The sequence below is a fragment of the Cylas formicarius genome, unplaced genomic scaffold, assembly GCF_029955315.1.
Source record: "Cylas formicarius isolate icCylForm1 unplaced genomic scaffold, icCylForm1.1 PGA_scaffold_6__28_contigs__length_40554024, whole genome shotgun sequence".
In the NCBI taxonomy this organism is placed as follows: domain Eukaryota; kingdom Metazoa; phylum Arthropoda; class Insecta; order Coleoptera; family Brentidae; genus Cylas; species Cylas formicarius.
Genome location: NW_026844347.1, coordinates 35067707 through 35087014, shown reverse-complemented (window position 1 = coordinate 35087014; position 19308 = coordinate 35067707). Strand labels below are relative to the sequence as shown.

Genomic DNA, 19308 nt, shown 5'->3' with positions numbered 1-19308 from the left:
AACAAGAATATAAATTAAATATATTAATTTTGTTTGTTTCGAAAATTCAGGGAAGGTCGACGAATACCATCCCAATGCAAAAAAAAAAACGCAAAACTTCTATTATATTTTAATTCTCGAATCGATAATAACATCATAAAATCCAAGTAACATTAATAAAACATGACGAAATTACACGACTCCTATGCTAAAAGGGATGAGTATTCGAATAAATAAACACACTGAATAAAAATAAACGCAAAACCTAAGCTAGGTAAATGATAAAAAATGTCATAAGGGACAAAGCGAAAAACGCCAAAGTATACATTATGGTTATCCTGGCTATCTTGTTCTGCTCGGATTCGGTTAAGGGTATTTTAACTCTCTTTCTCGGCACGGCTTCCAATAATAACGGGTCTAAAACGACGTCATTCGCGCGGCTACAGGTGTCACCTCTTCTAGGGGTCGCCACTTCGCGGCTTCTGTTGGAATCTTCCGCGACAGCTGTTATCTCGTCTAAATCTATGATGGACCTACGTCTCTTAATGTCTGATGAGCACTTATTGCGAGAGTATGCCGTGCAAAACAACTTACTTTTGTACGGAAAAACCTGATCTTTGATTTGAGAAGAAAAAGTAAGAAAAAAATCAGGATTCTTTTTAGTTTCAGGAGAAACTGCTATAGCAGGTAAACCCAGCAGGATTCCGCTGGACTGTAAAACTGTAACGTCCCCGTAAAAAGGCACGTAATCAACGTTAGGCTTAACAAATGTTGCGGGCGACACTAACAAACCGTTATCGACCTGAATAAAACGACTTAACCTAAATTCACAGCTGTACAGCCTTCGATTATACTTAAAATACAAATCCGTGAAGCTGACGAAAGTATCGCGACCGAAGTTCGATTTATTTTGTTCTTCCCGCTTGGTGACGTTTAGCGAAGAAAACGATTCCGAATAGACTTTTCTTTTTTTTAATATCGACGACAGCAATGGAGGAATGGGCTTTTTAGTATCTGGATAAAGGGCGCGACTTTTCCTATTCTCTCTACGTTTTAATGCTAGGTTGCCGCTAAGTCAGTTGACGAAAATTTCTTTGGACTCGATCTGTTGCAAATCGCGGAGTACCTGAAAAATACCATTCAAAAAAATCAATCTTAAGTACTAAAAAAATATATGTTAGTGTTTCACAGAAAACAAATAGAACAAAACTAACAAATATAAAATAAACTAGAGTTAAGGATTATGTTTCTGCAGCCATTTTTAGAATTCTCTATTTGTTTGTCAAATTTGGGTCTTTATTTGGATGTAAATTTAAGATTTCGTGGGATTGTCCGAAATAAAAAGCAGTTATGTATAAATGAAATTGTTATACTACATTTATTACATTTTAAAAAAGAATTATTATATCTTATTTTCATTTTAAAATTTTTGAGGTTTTCAAGGCACGTCATTGCTCATTATAACTTTGCTATAAATTTGTAATGCTAACTTTGCTAAAAATTTGCAATACTATTCCAGCACAGTTTAAGTCTAACTTAGTCACCTGTTTTTCAAGTGTATGTATATGTGTGTTTGGAAAAGACACTTCTCATCCAAAAAAGTTCACATAAACGTAGGTGAGTAGTTTCCAATGTAAGTCTTATTTAATGAATTTTTTTTAAAGAAACAAAAATGTGCGACGGCCCTGAACTTCACGATTTTATTTATCATAAATGACATTGTCAAATTTCAACAAAATCGGACAAAAAATACTGAACATATTCAAAATAACATATCGGACAGATGTTCACAGATTGAACCTTAGATTTAGGGGTCTTATCTCTCCACCATCACACAGGACGTCTCTTTTTCAAAGAAGCTTCTCCTATATATAACCTTTACAAACTTTACAATACCGTTCCTCTCTCCTTATCGCCATTAAACTTCAAAAAAAAAAAAAAAAAACAAGAAATGTTCAGCCAACAAGCAAATTGCAAGTGATTTTCGGGTAAGTTCAGTCCTAAAATTTTCTATCCAATTTTTAATTTTTATATACACGTACATATTTTCTTTTTTTTGCTATAGTTATCTCACGCGATGTAATAATTTTAAAATAGTTGCTATATATTATTTTATAGGGGTTGAAGTTTAATTGAATTTTAATTGCTTTCATTTCCTTTTTTGCAATTTATGTCGTTTATTGGTATTTTATTGTATTATAAATTGAACATTGCAGGATAAATGTATTATTATTATTATTATTATAAGTGTTTTTTTAAATATTCAACTAACCTCCAAAACGCACGCCATGCTCCAGGCTTGTGTCCTAGAACTATCTTTGCAGAAGGCGCCATTGCTGTTGGTCAATTCTGGCAGTCCCCTCCACAGTGACGTCTGCAATTCCGTAAAGTGTTTCGACAGGATCACTTTCGTACTCGCCACCGTTTCCTTCAACATGCCGTTCTGGCTGGCGAAAATCAATCTTGCTCTTAAGAAGAAACCGATAGGCCACACCCATTCCTGCGACGAATATAAACCAACTGTCAGCGGGCTTAGATTAGGTGCTGAGGGGGACAAACTCGTGAAACACAAAAAACATGGAAAACTCTTATACGCTAAAACATGGTTCTAATCCTTAAATGTTTGTTTATGTTAATTGCATACTTGGCCGGTATATATAATATACTTCTGTTATTGGTATGCATATTTTTCTAGGCCTTATTAATATTAATACAATATACAGCTAGCACTCTATTGTTATAAAACTGTATGTTTAAAGACAGTAAAATGTCCATATCTATATAAATACCCAACAAATGAAAACAAGGAAAAATATGGAACCATGGATCATTGCAAACTCGAAAGATATTTTATGTGAACTTTGCCTATTTTTGTAATTTTCTTTCTTTGTAATTCATTATAATCAGATATTTTGGGAAGTTGTTTTTAAAGAAATAGTTAAATAAATAAATTCACTACTGTGGTCTGACTGTTTGAAAGACGTCGTCTCTTACCGGGCCTTGGTGATAATTGAACCCGTGGGAGGTGTGGAAATCACTGGAATCGTTGGAGTTATCGTAATCGCCGCGGTAGTTCCAGTCTTCGGGATCCAAGGTCTTCATGCCGAGCGGTCCCAACAGGTATTTCTCGGTCTGCTGCAGTGCGGCCCACGCCCTAGACGGGTTGAACATTTCCGGAGCCTAAATTCAAATTTTTATTTAGTGGTATTACAATTAATAATTGTTTTCAGTAGTCAGTTTTGGTACACCGAAGTGAACACGGGTGATCAATATCCATTTAACACACTGACATAGAAACATACACACATAACAAAGTATCTGCAACTACTACAGCACAATTGCTAACTACCAGTACCTGGAAATTCGTACTTCCAAAAACCAAATTCAAGATATTCACGCGTTTACTGTAAAATGCTTTTTCCAATAGCAATTTCTTTACGTTAGCCATAACTATATTTAAATTTTCGTCTAATTGGTAGTTTATTCGCTAATCGTGAGTTATACTGTCAGCATTAAGGATGTCGAGACGAAACGATTTTCTTTAGCAAAATAAGACAAAATAAAATATGACTTGGCAGTGTCATTATATGCAATTTAATAAAATATGTAGCTTTGATATATCCGATTCCTGACAAACCTCTTAGCAATCTCGTCTGTAGCGAAAATACTCTATACGTATGAGCATAATAAACACAAATTAATAGATCAAAGGAAAATTTGGAAAATAAAAGTGAATAATTAGTGATCCAATTAAAAATATGTAAGTTGTCGGCATGATTTTTGTATGTTAAGTGTGGTTCAAAATGACGTCTTATTGACATAATTACAGCTTTAGTCTAAGCCCGTTACAGCTGTGCAAATCATATATATGACTTAGTCCATTCTTTAATGTACGATTTAAAGATCTAAAAACATAAACGTTATATATTGCAGCTGTGTCGTCTTCGAACGGTAATAAAGACCCAGCCTTGTAGATCGCCAATAATGTTGATTTTTACCTCTGAATAATTTTTCAAAGAAACTTCCACAGGCTACTGTAATGCTTTTTACAACATTTCTGGATACCTCCTGCGTCGCCTTTTGCTTAGTCGAAATTGCTGACGTTTCGCCAATAATCCTGTTGGCTTCTTCAGAGCTTGACTGGAAACAGTTTTCAGTCAAGCTCTGAAGAAGCCAACAGGATGATTGGCAAAAGTCAGCAAAAACCGACGCAGGAGGAATCCAGAAGTTTTGTAAAAAGTATCTCTGACTAGTTTCCCTTATTACATATTGCTTACAATTATATAAAAATGTTGTAATCGTGTTTCAACTTATCTATCGTATGTTTGGGTTTACACAGTCTAATGTTTTTTGAAGGTCAAATAAAAGCGAGCGACAAATATGTCAACGAATAACTCAAAACTCTAATTTTACGGACGTACCGCGACCATGGCGATAGGGAAGTTGCACCGCAGCTGATAATCGGTCCATGGCTGAGACCCGCCGTAAGTGTCTTTGTATATGTCTCTTTTGTTGACCAAATCGGGCCGTTCCTCGTCGCATGACGGCTTGTTCCTCACGAAGAACTTTTTCTCGAAGTTCTCGCGGATTTTGTCCGCCCATTCTTTGAACGTCCATTTTGTAATGGCGCCGTTCTTATGGGTCCTCTGCACCCCGTCGTACGGGTATTTTCCTTCGCGGTTGAGTTTCCAGAGCCACGATACTGCGGCTTTGGACAAGCCTACCAATTCGACCGCCGAACCGTCTCGAGGCGTAGCTGGCTTGCCTCTGTTTCCCGCCTTGTCGGAGGAACCCATTTTGTCCATCCAGGTACCGCAATTCCACTGGTTACCACCTACGCGCCACTTGTTGATTAGCCACTCAGATAGTAATAGATGCATTGATTACTTCTAATGTTATCAGATTTCTAACGCACTAATCAAAGAATTCGGATTTAGTTTCACCATTCATCGCCAGATGGCAGAGCAATTCCCTGGAGAAGTAACCAAAAGAAACTACTAAAACCGAAAATTGTCTGACTTTTTGTATTTTCTACGTAAAATTAAAACTATCGCAGCAACTTCAATGATGTAACGGATAAATTGTAGAGACTAGATCGTATAATCAACATATCTCATAAAAATGTTACTCACTGATTTCGGAAGCATGCAAAGCTTAAACTTTGGATTTTATCATTAACGGAGAAAATTTTTATAGTACTATAATAAAAATTGGACGGTGATAGTTTTTGGCAAAATCATCCTGTTACACCTAATTGGTTGTAGAGATTTGAAAAAAAAAAGCTTTCCACTTGGGGACAGTTGTAGATATAAATTTGAACAACTGTTAAGCAACAAGCACTCGACAAAGTTTAATGACATGTAAATTTGCCAAATACTGACGGAAATCTAATTAGAAGAAAATACTGACGTCATAAATTTGTGTGCATTGTAAAATGCACTTTTACATTTGATTTGAAGTTTTTACTACTAACAAAAAAAATGTTATTGTTAAATATTCTTTTTTTTCTTTAATTTTATTTCAAATGTATTGCTTAACGATCAATTAGACTTAAATACCTCTCCTTTATTGAACTTAAATTCTCACAACATTAATTAAGGTTTTATGGTCATTTTTCGGTATATGTACATATTACGTTTGATAAAGACACAGTGTTATCGAAACAATTGTCATGTCAAAATATAAAATTTCGTGAAAATCTGAACTTTTAGTTCTTATTTATTTTGATAAATGGATTTTCATCAAGTAAAAGCCACCTCAGTTCAATTTCTAAAACTGTTAAGCGAAACTTACCAAACACAAACCCAGTCTCGGGATGGATACCGATTTGGTTGTTGAACCCTGCATCCGTCATATGCTCGTCGATTTGCCCGCCGGCGTTCCGTTCACGAAACCTTAACCCTTGAAAGTGGACGTTAAGGGCTTCCTGAATAACGTCGTGTAACGGCTGATTGACCACGCCCGCCGGTTGAGCGGGCGAATCGTCGGTGGGAAAGATTCTCGACACGGTGTCGGCCATTATGTCGACACCCTTGGGAACTTCTTCGCAATAGGATTTGATGCAGTACAACCACCACCAGACGGCGTCTCTGCAGTTGAACCTGCAATATGGCGATTTTTTTCGGTTTTGGCTAGCGTATTGTCTAACGGTACACTTGAACTACTACTATTCTAGCGGAAAAAAATCTCGTATATTTTGAATTAACTTGTTTCATCTACGAAGTTTCGCTTATAGAAGATAAATAACTGAACAAACGGCTTTTTTACTTTGAATTACTACCGATAATAATTAAAGATTCTTCTAACCTTGAATTACGACCCCCGTCCAGCAAATTGGGGATCAGGCCGTGCCTCAGACAGGCGGCGTAACCTAAAATGTGTTGCCGCGCCTCCTCGTACCGTCCGGTTAGAATGAACAGCCCCCTCAGGGCAATGAACGTGTCCCTGCCCCAGTTTCTCATATAACCCACCGAAAAGTGGGGTAGGCCGGCGGACAACGTGACGCACGCCTGCACGACTTCGCCCTTATCGTTTCTACGCGTGGGAGGTTTCGGAGGCCTCAGATTGGGCGACAATGTGGGCAAATCGGCGGACTTGATGTACGCGCCGAACTGAAGGCTGCCCAGCGACAAACAGCGCACAAAGGTGGAACCGTTTTTAACGAAGCTGTGGAGGAGAAATATTGCAATCCACTCAATGACGTATCCTTTAAAAAGACCAGAACTTCTAACCACCTTTTAAATAAAAAACACATTCTAAACGCCTTATTTGGAAGTTTTCCAACTTTCAAACCGTTCTTGTGGGCTTTTTAAGTTTACGAGTAATCTGAAATCAGTTTTTGATCAATATAAACAAATGTTAAACTCGCAATGGGTTGCATAGACTAAACTTAATATGTAGCAAACTTAATCTTCAATAATAGAGGAAGCAGAATAGCCGTCCACTCTTTTTAGGATTACGTTTTTAGGTTGTTACTTGGACCTCCGGAATTATCATTAAAGGGTTAGGAATTGCTCCCATTCCCATTATGCATCCTGTCATGTTTATTACGCATTTAATTTTGTATTTCAACTTCCGTGTATAGTTCAAGAACAATTTACTGATTCCATTAAACTGGACCATAAGTTATTCCTAAAATCCCCGTTTCTTTGGTGTTATTTCTTCTTCTATAAGAATTTCCACATCTGCGTCATCATTTAGGTATGAATTTGAATATTCACATTTATCTGATGTTCTTGAAGACCGTGCTTTATTTTATTTTTTTTACTATTGCAAAGAAAATAATATAAATTCAAAACGCAGGAAGTCGTATTACGGGCAGGTGCCAACGATTTGCTGGAAGATTATCTTCAAACTGCCGCGACAATTGCCAAACTGTTGGGAAATGATGAGGGAACAATAAACTAGTGGTTTGTAAACGATAAACGATAAAGATCAATTGTGCAAACAGCCCAAACAAGTTTCAAACTAATGTGAAAACAAACCTTATATAAGTCTCGCTTAGAACATTGCGCCTCTGGCGGAAATTTTAAAAAGTTCAACACTCAATTTACGCAGTGTCTCCGTTTCAATTTTTCGAAGAAACATCCACTGCTTATACACCTGTTTATATATTGATCTCTGATGACCGATTCCCATATTGGTGACAGGTAAAGGCTTAAGTCGATGTTTATGTCCCCTCATTTAGGTCCGCCCCCCTCAAACAATATATAAGCAGGTACAGAATAAAACGTGAGGTAGTTTCAGTTAAGCTCTGAGAAAGCCAACAGGATGATTGGGGAAACGTTAGCAAAAACCGACGCAGGAGAAATCCAGAAGGTTTGTAAGTAGTATTGTATCCGTTTCAGTTTTCGGTATGCTAGATGTAAAATTACACAAATATTAACAAATCACATTCACACTCACAAACGATAGATACTCCACGTATATGTAGGCAACTGGTCCATAATGGCCTCCCATAAGAATATCAATTTGACAGCACTGGAACTTACTCAGACATAAGACTGTAGCTGTGATCCAGTAAGTTGATATAGATTCCGGTCACGATCACGTCGAAATAGCACGGCACTAGATATCTAGGCACTTTCTCTAGCGATTTTGTGTTTTCTTCAATCCACTGACCCAATTCTTTGGTTCCTTGGTCTACCTTAAGTCGCTTCCAGATATATTCTAAAAAAGAACGCGATTGAAGTTTTATACAAAGTCTATCCGTAAACAAAGAAAAAAATTTTTTACCAATCATCCAGTTTCCGTCTCTCAAATTAGCACACATCGGATGTCCCAGATCGTTGCTGGGTCTAATATTCGCCAACAGCGAAATAAATCCTACAAATAAAATAACAGGAAATATTCAGTATTGAAAATGAATAAAAGTGAAATTCACCTTGCAAACCGCAATACACCACAGGTCCGAAATTGGGGATGTTATAAGCGTCAAATCCGAAACCCTCGTCTCTTTCTTCCTGATCGCATCTGTAAAGCGCTCGATTCAAATCTGCCAGTGTCAAACGGGAGACGATCCGTTTCAATTCGGTATCTTTCGAGCCGGGAAAGCTTTTGATTAAACTTCGCACTCGAGATATCGACTCTCTCATGTCTTCTGGTAGCGAAACCCTAAAAACAACAATACGCTATGTATGTCCGTCAATAAAATTTTATTTATAAACTAAACAACACGTATTTTGATACATTGTGTTATCGATCATCCTTAGTTGAATAAAAATGCAAAAATCAGTTCCCATCAAACTGAAAGTTTGATAACTAATCTATAGCAAACTTTTACATTGTATATTTTATATTAAAATTACTTCAGTACTGCGACGGATCCGGGCTTGAAGTTTCTAAAATCGAGTTGGAAAACGTTGGGTGTTCCGGAATCGACGTAATTGAAAAATTCCGATTGTTCGCTGCTAATGTGTTCCCTAACCGTCACCCGGTACTCGGTCAATCCCGAAATCCAAGCCGAATCTTTTGTAAAGTCATCGAATTTAGTATACTTTGATCCTCCGGAACTAAAAAACCAAAAGATTCATCGTTAAAGCAACTTAAACAATCAGATCTGGCCTGACCTGGCTTCGACGTGGCTCAACGTGGCTTCCAAAACGATTTCTTCCAACACGCCCTCTACCCTTACCGGTCTGATGCCTCTTTGATACTTATCCGCGTTTTGGTCTGGATGACCGAATGCGGTAAAAGCGATTAAGACGTAGCTCTGGTGCGTCTCGGGGTTGTGTCTCGTTACGGCTACTACGTCTGGATCCATTTGATCGACATATACCTTTTACAACAACAATATTTTTTTTGCATCTATTAAAACGTAAAAAAAGATCAAGATCAATGTCCAGCCCCCTGAACCGGTAAATTTTAAATTTGTTTAGTATCTCCACTTTTTTTTAAGTAGGGAGAAGTCAATTCCATATTTATTATTATTGGCAACGGGTAATTCGGATATACTTAGCAACAAAATCACGGTAAAGAAAGTTTCAAATATATTTTTACTTTTGGTTTTGAGAAATACTTTGGTTTTTCAAGGTTACTTTAGGTTTAAATGTTAGGGAAATCTCTAAGAAATATTTTTGCTTTTTATAGTACACGAAGCGCACAAACTTTTTTCAATTTTTTTACGGATTCAGGTCACATAAGTTTTTATTTGATTGAAATTTGAACCGTTACGAAAAATAAAGTCCAACATTACATATGCTCCTTTTGTAATGTTTCTTATAAACAGAGTGTTCGGAAATTGAATTCGGAAACTTGGAGAAAAGATTCAACATGGTAGAATAGTGGTAGTTTGTCAAATTTCATTTTTTTAAAATACAAAATAAAAGAGTTTCAGAAATCTGTTACTAGAGGGCACCTAGAATTTTTTTTTATTTTCCCCGTATTTTATTTATTTAGACGACATTGCAAAATAGACCAGATTGCCTTAAGCAGAATCACGAATCCTTAAAAATTGTTACTCTTGTTTTAATGTAATTAACAAGACTTAATATAATTTGATAGTCATTGTCACAATCCGTCAAAAATTATTTTCTATTAAAAGAGGTACCCTTGCAGTGGAGACATAATATATGGTTAATGCAACATGGCGCTCCACCCCATTTTACATTGGCTGTATGAAGGTATTTAAATCAGGCATTTAAACATCGATGGATAGGTCGGGGCGGATCTCTAGCTTGGCCGCCTCGCTCACCAGACCTTAAACCGATGGACTTTTTTTCTTGGGGACACTTAAGTACGAAACAACTATAACAGATATCAATGATCTACGACAAAAATTAATAAACGGTTGCGAAATCATTAGAAATAGGTTAGGCGTATTTTTTCGTGTTCGACGGTATTTTTTAAAATGTATACGAAAAAGTTTAGAAATGAACGGTGGGCATTTTGAAAATGAATTGTGATTAGCGTTGTATACTGTTACCGATTATTAATATTAATTTTTTATTTGCGAAAATGTTAAATGTACTTATGTTACTTAAATTAAACATGTTATTGCATTGACCTATGCCATTTTTTCACTTTTTTAATTTGTAGCATACTGTTTTGAAAATTTTTGTCCACGTCGTCTACAGATTAATTATGCTAGCCTGCATTTCCATTGTCATTATTGTCAAATTTCATTAAGTCTTGTTAATCACATTTACAGGTGAAATTCGAGCCAAAATAACACTTATCGACTTAAAACAAGAGTTACAATTTTGGAGGATTCGTGATTCTGCTTAAGGGAATCTGTTCTATTTCGCAATGTCAGTTTAAATAAATAAAATATAGGGAAAGTTAAAAAAATGTTCTAGGTAAAGTGCCCTCTAGTGCCAGATTTCTGAAACTCTTTTATCTTATAATTAAAAAAAAACAATCTTTCCTCTAAGTTTCCGAACACCCTGTATACATCAAAACTTATTTTTGTTTTTGTTAAATACTATTGTTCGGTTTATAATAAAAATTTTATTTAAGAAACTTGTTAAGTTTGTCTCTGTCGATCTTCCTGGCATAAAACCACGATAGATTGGCAAAAATATATTTGGACAGTAAACAATCAAATAATAAAGAAGAAGATCCCCTAACAGCTTTAAATATTTTTTAAGTACCTGATTGTATCCGTCCCTGCCCAATTTATAGTGGAGCTCGTTCAGAGCCCGTTTGGCGGCAATGATGCCCGATTTTTTACCAACGTATCTGCGATTTTCAACCGCGAGCTCATCGTCGTCGGACCATTCGGTGTACTGCCTGGTCTCGTCCACTACGTGAATATGGTGAGGCACCAGCTCGTCGTAGCCGCGATTAGAGCCGCTCGCGCAACAGGCCATGTTCACCAATGCGGTGCTCGGAAGAAGGTCGAACACTAGAAAGCAACTATGCTGCGCCTGCGCCTCATTTAAAGCGAAACAACCGTACCTGATCGTTTTTCAACCGGACTGGGATTATCGTGGCTCAAATCTAAGAATAAAGCGTGCGCCACTGTCGGTACCAACGGTCGCACCCGCGGCTGGTAGAACGAGCCCACGGGAACGCCTCCGTAGCGGTAGACCAGACGACCGAGCTCGTGAGAGTCCCACGCCGACATAGCTTCGCGGATGAGCGAAGTTATACCCAATCTAAACACGACACTGGTTAATTGTATCGAAGAACGGGCAAATTGTATCGAAAAGTATAATACAATCAGCTCAACTTGGCATCCGCATCAAAAACAAAAACTCAAATAAAATCCGTTAAGGTTGATTTTACTCAAAAATGTTAACGAACAAAACAGATTTTTTTAGAAAGGAATACAGTTATTTTAACACTCGAAAATAAATGGAAATAGAAATAAACAACTCCTTATACTCTCAATAGTTAGGGAACCAGCTTAAAAATTAACCGAAATTAAAACAAAGGTAATACATATTTGGAATTCTCTAATCTAAGAGCATGTTAAAAAGTTGCGTAAAAGTCTAATTATGTGAATCTATAGTTGCATTATTAGTGGTCAATACAAATACGCGGTTTATATTAAATATAAGAATATATGATTCTCAATCTAACAATATCAGGCAGATTGCTCGGTTTAACTGTTAAAATATGTATAAATTTTATTTTATGATTAAAACTCCCTATAGCAAAACTCTGTATAACTTTTAGGTCTCCATGTATTAATCCACTCTGTATAACGAATTTCTCACTCTCTATACCGCAAGAAGAAAAGGACATAGGGAGAAAAGAAAAGTGATGTGAGACGTCGATACGGACTTACACCGTCGACCGTATCCACGATTTGGAAGTGCAGAGAAAAAATCATTCATGCTGAAGCGGCAGGCAGTTCTAGTAAAAAACTAAGAGAGCCAAAATTTGACGATTTGGATCGGGCAATGTTACAGTGGTTCCAACAGCAACGTCTTAAAAGTGTAATACTCTCTGGACCTATCGTAGAACTAAAAGCAGAAAAGTTTGCTGAACAGGTTGGCATTATTGATTTCAAGGCTTCGGAAGGATAATTGGGGAAGTTCAAACAGAGCCATGGTATAAATTATGAACAGATCAGTGACGAAGCCCGTGATAACGACAGAAACGTCACTAACGATTGGCCGGAGAAGATGTGGCCAAAACTAACAAAAAAATACCCTGCTGACGACATTTTTAATGCTGACGAAACTGGTATTTTTTACAAAATGACGCCAGATAAAACTCTTAAATTTCGAAGCGAGAATAGTGTGGGCGGAAAACTGTCTAAAGAACATATAACAATGTTGGTTGCTGCCAATATGTGTGGCAGAGAAAAAAAAAGCTAGTCGTGACTGGAAAATCAACTAACCCACGATGTTTAAGAAATGGTGAAGAGCACCAAGAGGAAGAAGAACATGAAGAAGTTGATCTGGGACCACCACGAACCATTCAACAAGCCCTATTTTCAGTTAAGCTGCTAGAGAAATTTTTTATGTATCATGGGGAAGATGTGCGTCTCGATGAAATGGTGAAAATACAAGCCAAAGTACGAGATGCGTATTGGCACACTAGAAAATGACCGATTATTTGAAGCATCACTCTTTATAATGAAAAAAAAAGCAGTCCCTTCAATTTCGCTATATAGAGTTTCGACTGTATTTTTCAATAAGATATTAATCAGTAAGTTTATATTGGTCTAAAAACTAGAGTTGACCAAAATCTAGAGAAGACAAACTACCTTCCAATAGCAAGACACAGAACCTCATTATTTCAAGATGTTTTTTCTTACAGCATTGTTAAAATTTATATACCAGCAGAGCTTAGGCAGCATAAATGATAAAACTTAGAGCAGGATATAGAAATGGATTATTAAATACGAAAATTATTATAAAAAAATTGTTTTTTATCTAGTCCAGCTAATAGCTACTAATAGCTACTTGTTATATAGAAGCCTGCCTATGCTGATAATACAGGAATTTTTGAAGCGGCGATGAAAAAAATATTGCGTTATTCCATTTAATATATAGCGGCGTTTAACAACCAGCTTGGATGTTGATAGTTCGTCAATTCGATAGTTTTCGGTCAAATAAATAAGTGTGTGGACGTGATTGTTTAGAAACAAAATGGCGCAAAATGCAGGCTAATCAGTGAAATGTAGATGATGATAAAATAGTCGCCCTAGGAGCATCAATTCTTATGGTACTAGGACTACTAGAGCGATATGGAGCTAATGAAGTCCAGTTTATGGTTAAGTCAAGCAATGGTCAATACATAAACTTTGCTATCTGCGTTTCATATTGTATCTGCATAAATATGCTTATTTCAAAAAATTAAAAAATATAGAAGAAAATAACTTATCAGTTTCATTTTTGGACTAGCCCTGATTTAACGACAGTTACCAAGTTAAATCGATGGAAGTCTAAATACTATATAATAATAATAATTTCTAATTTTTACCGGAGAAATATGTAATACACACCGGTTAACGAAAATATTGTCAGTCAGATCGGAATTGGTGAACAGTTCGGCGACGACGTAAAGGTCCGGCCTGACCCTTCTTGCGCAGTCGAGTAAGTATTCAGCGACGTGCAGCGGCGTGGAATGGCAATTGTCCAGGCGCACGCCGTCGAATATCCTTGCGGTTTGTTCGACGTATTTGCGCATGTGCGCCCACAAAAACGGCGAGTCTTCCGGCTTGTCGCCGTAGCGAAGTTTGACGCTATCGCTCCATGCTAAAACACCCACGCAATTCACCAAATTATGTGTCGAAAAAAAAAAAGGATTGCATTTTACACTTATACCGAGTAGCACTAACGTAATTTTTCAAAAAAACTTCAACAGGCCACTGTAATACTTTTTACAAAACTTCCTCCTACGTCGGTTTTTGCTTCTTCAGTTTCAGTCAAGCTCTGAAGAAGTCAACAGGATGATTGGCGAAACGTCAGCAACTTCAACTCGGCAAAAACCGGAATGCAGAAGTTTTCAAAAATGTATGGCACTAACTTTTTTATTCCAAATTACGGTCTTTGCAGTTCCTGATGTGAAAGTTACTCTACTGTTTTTATGCCTATTTAGAATGTGTATTTATTTGAACCATCAAACATACAAATATTATTGTATTAACAACATAAAATGTTGTCATCTTTTAAGTTACGCTGCAAAAGACTGTTAACTGTTAAATAGAGTTATTAAAATCAAATATTAGGCATGAAATCAGTATTGTACTAACTATAAAGTACACGGAAGTATACATTAATATTAAAGAGGATCCCAAATAAACTGTAATAAATAAACTAAAACTAAGAGTATGTTGTGCAAATCACAAATTCTGCAGGTATGCTTTTAATTATATTTAACAGGTCAACATTTACATTATTAGGGCTGTTCCTGCCAAATGTAGTAAGTATATTAAAAATTGACTCATGGAAAAATTTATTTTACCTCTAATTTCTCATTTACGATTTTTCTTCACTTACCAATCAGTTCTCTCCTTATGTAAGTTTTCGTTCCGGGAGATGCGAAATTTTTCAAGGGATCTGAATTCATGACCCACCCGTTATGCGCCATCAAAAACGACCCATTCTGACTGTACATGATCTCCTCATGCTCGTTTAAACTCTTGGGCGAGCCGTAATCCGTGAAATACCTTAAACAGCACCACCCAAGTTGAACATAATGCAGCAATTTGCAAAAAAAAAAACGTCTAAAGTGCTTTGGAATTGAAAATTCAATTATATACATTTCTTGTACCTATAGACTAAAGGATTGCTTTCCGTTATTTCCGTGATCTTAGGACCGCTATCTTGCACCCTAAAGTATCTAATGCCAGCGATGACGTTTTCGACGGCGGAGCTCAAGTCGTCGCTCAGTTCCTTTACTATTTCCCGATTTAAACTGTCGAGTTTGTTCTTTAGGTCTTCCGAACATCTGCAGATAAAGTCATATTTAATGACTTCAAAATCAAACAACAGAGAAAACTATGAATACCATCGAATGCGTTACTTTTGAAATGTTTAGAATATTAGTTCAAGCATTTTCTAGTGAAGAAATACAAGATTAATTGTTAATTTTTATGAGAGAAATATGTAATAACATATAATATATATTACTAAACCTATTTAATATATTTTATGTATGTATATATGTAAGGTACATATTTCTATTTCTGTTTTATTTATTATTTAAAAAAGGTAAAAATATATGCAATCTTTTTTAAGTTATTTTATTCAACATAATATATATTTTTGATATTTATTAAGAATTTGTGCTCTCTTCAACTAAAAATTTAACAAAACTGTAAAAAAAAAATAATTTTTATTAGTTTTAAGTCCTAGTTTTGGCCTATCTATTACTGCACTTACTTTTTCATCCTAGCGTCTTCATCGAACGAGTCTGATCTGTACACGTTGTACAGGTTAACCGCGAGTTCCACATCTACTGTACTTTTCAATCTTCTAAAATCAGGGTCCTGAATAATTTTTAACTCAGCCTGCGTAATCCTGACGCTGTCGCTGACGGGTTGCGTTTTTCGCGCCAGCTCCAAAAATTCCGAAATACATTTATTTACGTCGACGATGAAGAGCTCTTCCAATTTCAAGGGATCCAACACGCTCATTTTAAAATGATAGCGGATCGCGTTCAGGTGTTCTTCGGTCGACACTTCTGCAGGTATACCACGATCTTCGTACAGCCCTAAACAAGAAATCGATATTTATAATTTACATCATACAACTTACTAATCGACACGCTCACCTTTTTTGACGTCTATCGAAAACTGATGGAAAGCGGCGTCCAAAAGATAGGCGGGTCTCATGTATGGGCAATTTACACAATTGTATGTCACTTCAGGATGTTCCAACAGCCATTTGCTTTCGTTCGCGGTGTGGTTTAAGACGATATCGCAAATTGAGAGCATCTAAAATTAAACTATATTTATAGCGATACAAAAAATGATTTATTTTTTTTACCTTCATTTCTCTCCTCATGTTATTTGCAAACTTTTCCAAATCATCAAACGACGGTTTTCTCCCATCCTCCTCATTAAACATGGGGTTCAGCTTTAGTTGCTCGCTTAAGCTATATGAAGATTTGGAAGCTCCCAGTTCCTATCAATTAAACATTACATTATCAATGCCAGAAATATAATAACTCACCTGGACGGGTGTAAAATGAACCATGTTGTAACCAGATTCTTTGGTCACAGATAACTTCTGTTCCCAACTTGAAAATGGTCCCAAATGCTTCGTCAGGACCGTCTGACATTGGATACAATCTAAAGGTAATTCCTCATTTTTGCCATATGTTAATACAGGATCGACCAAAATATACCCAGAACCTTGCTTATCTTCCCTAAAATTATACATAAGCACAAAATTCAAATAAATTATTAGTCACAATACTCACTCGTTTTCATATACAAAGTAATAATGGAAACTTCCAGAAATCTTGGGTACAATTTGAGCAAAGGTAGCGGTATCATCTGCGTGTTTACAACCTTCGTCCTGGCACCATTCCAATAACTGATAGGTTCCACGTTCAAATTCGTTCGTTTCCTTTGGATAATTCAAATAAAGTTTGATCTTCCTTCCCAACAAACTAGGACCCAATCTGAATTGTAGAGTCCAATTCTTTTCTATGCGATATATAGTCGATTCTTGGTGTTCTTTGTCATTTAACGTCAGTACTCGGATTTGCGTCATGTTGTTATCTTCTGATGACGGTGCAGCTTCAATATTTTTAAGTTTTGGGATATTACCAACTGCTTCAATTAAATTTCCCGTTGTATAAGCAGATTTTTTAACGCATATCTCTTCGGTAACTTCCGGTGCTGGTTTTGAGTCTGCTTTCAGTAATTCCTTTGTGATTTTCACAGGGGACTCTTCGACAATAAGATGATCTTCAACAACACGGTTTTCCAGTCTTGACTCAGTACTATTTTGTTGTAAATTATCTCTGTATGACAAGATTTCTGATTCCAACCGACTTAAATTAAAATCAGTATGTTTGACTTCTATAGAATTCGAATCTTGATCACACTTTACTAACACTTTGACAGTCTCGGAGTTGCTATCAATTATTTCTTCTGGAAAACTTTTTTCTACCTTTGGAGTAGTTTCAGTACCACCAATATCAGCAACCTCAACTTTCAAAAATTCTCTGGATTCTGCAATGCCGTTTGAATTTCTTACTACATCTAAACCCTTTTCTTCAATTCCTTGATTTTTCTGCTCATTTATAAAAAACTGAGTTACAGATTTGGCGCTTTGATTTTTTATTGGTGTTTGCTGCCAATCATAAAATTTAAATTGTTGTAATTCTTCTGTTAATTTAGAATCTTTGGAATCCTTTGTTACTTTTTGATTTATACCCTTGCTGAGGGTGGCATGAAAAATGTCATCAGTTGCTTTGGCGCTTTTAAGTGAACTGACCTGTGAATCTTGAGAAACAAATCTGTCACCATCAACTTCATCAAGTATAGTATCAAGATTTTCCTCTTCTATATTCACTCCAATAATATCAAAATGATCTTCTGTTGTAGGTAAATTTAAATCTGCTTTGTTGTTTATATGTTCCACAGGATTTTCAAAATAATTATCAATGTAATTTAGTGTGTCATCTCTGGCTTCTATAAAATTGTTTACTGAATCTATTAGATGAATGCCCTCCTTTCTGGCACTGTGAACAAGGTTATCGGTTCTATTTTCTATGTGGACAAAACTATCTTTGCTGAGGGTGGGTTCTATGGCACTTGTTTCATTATCTACTATGTGAAAATTTTCTGAATATTCACTCACCACTTCTGTTGAACTGGTATACTCGTTTTCCTTGACAAGATTTCCAGGTTCCAATGAATTTTTATCATCCACTACACCCGTATTATTCACTATGCTTGCGTAAGAAATCTGAGCTGTTACCTTTTTACTTTCCTTATATTCAACCGACTTCTTAGTGTAAATAAAGGTGTTTTGGCTCTCTACACTAACCTTGCCTGGGGATCCAGATCGGGGTTTCTTTTGATAATGCTCAATAATAGATGGTTTTGATAAATCGGCTTTCTTAGCATAACCTTGCTCTATGACAGTCTGTAAAGCTTCTTCAGAATTCTTCTTTTCCAACAAAGATTTACTCTTGGTACGTCTTCCGCGTTCTTTAACAGGTAAAAAGGAAAATCCAATGTCTTCTTGAAGCGGTTTCTCCTCACAGATTGGATTATCTGCTTTTTTGAAAGAGTTTTTGGATGTCGTAGTATGCACGGCAGTGCTTTTTGTTTTGAAAAAGGAAAATCCCACGGTATCTTCCTCACTTAATTTTTCCTTTCTTTCTTGCTTCTTTGGCAATTTTTGAAGTCTCTCGGAAGTTGCTGACAAATCAGTGCCTTCTTCCTTTATGGTCTCTTTAATAACATCTTCAATGGGCGTTGTTAATTTTGTGTTGAAAGTTGGTTCATCACTGGTCTTTTTCGCACGCTGCCGCGCCTTTCCTTTATTTTTTCCTTTGCTTTTGCTTGTAAAGGTGTCTTCTTTCTGTTGTTCTGAATTGTTTGTTTCTTCTCTTGCACCACTAATCTAAATATGTAAAAAAGTAATTTACCTTCATCGCAAAAGCAGAAAAACTAGTTTGAAATAACAAAGGTCTGACTTACACGCTCCAGAAATTTAGACAAGTACAATAGTTTCAAAATCACGCAACGTAAAATGATTTTAAGCAAAGCAGCAAACATATAAAAAGGCATATTGAACAAATAGGATAAAATGCAAAACAACTTCGTTAACCCGCGGAACATTTTTATGGAAATAAGTACGAAAGTTCATGTTTACTAAACAAAATCCAAATCGCATAATAAATCATACTGAATTAGTTATTCAATAAATAAAACATCAATTTAGTACTTTAAAAAATATATTCATT

The 19308-nt window shown here is 36.2% G+C and overlaps 1 protein-coding gene across 1 annotated transcript; it reads right to left on the bottom strand.

The window, feature by feature from the left end:
• Positions 1-93: 93 nt before the first annotated feature.
• On the bottom strand, positions 94-19197 carry LOC132703633 (glycogen debranching enzyme). Its single transcript, XM_060673009.1, has 22 exons — positions 19043-19197; positions 16804-18965; positions 16554-16749; positions 16368-16505; positions 16153-16315; positions 15762-16092; positions 15151-15327; positions 14877-15046; positions 13880-14132; positions 11377-11576; positions 11070-11323; positions 9048-9256; positions 8787-8990; positions 8363-8592; positions 8215-8304; positions 7971-8148; positions 6286-6645; positions 5773-6080; positions 4401-4813; positions 2974-3159; positions 2252-2479; positions 94-1105 (listed from the first exon to the last, which is right to left on the bottom strand). The coding sequence occupies exons 1-22, from the start codon at positions 19181-19183 to the stop codon at positions 1055-1057; spliced, it is 6642 nt and encodes a 2213-aa protein (XP_060528992.1). The 5' UTR covers positions 19184-19197; the 3' UTR covers positions 94-1054.
• Positions 19198-19308: the final 111 nt, after the last annotated feature.

What these genes read in the sequence shown, in the direction of transcription:
- LOC132703633 (XM_060673009.1), bottom strand. Translation starts at nt 19,183, where the DNA reads ATGTTCCGCGGGTTAACGAAGTTGTTTTGCATTTTATCCTATTTGTTC. An exon ending in TGTCTAAATTTCTGGAGCGT is followed by an intron (nt 18,966 to 19,042) that starts GTAAGTCAGACC and finishes TTACATATTTAG; the next exon opens with ATTAGTGGTGCAAGAGAAGA. An exon ending in TTGAGCCACGTCGAAGCCAG is followed by an intron (nt 8,991 to 9,047) that starts GTCAGGCCAGAT and finishes TTGGTTTTTTAG; the next exon opens with TTCCGGAGGATCAAAGTATA.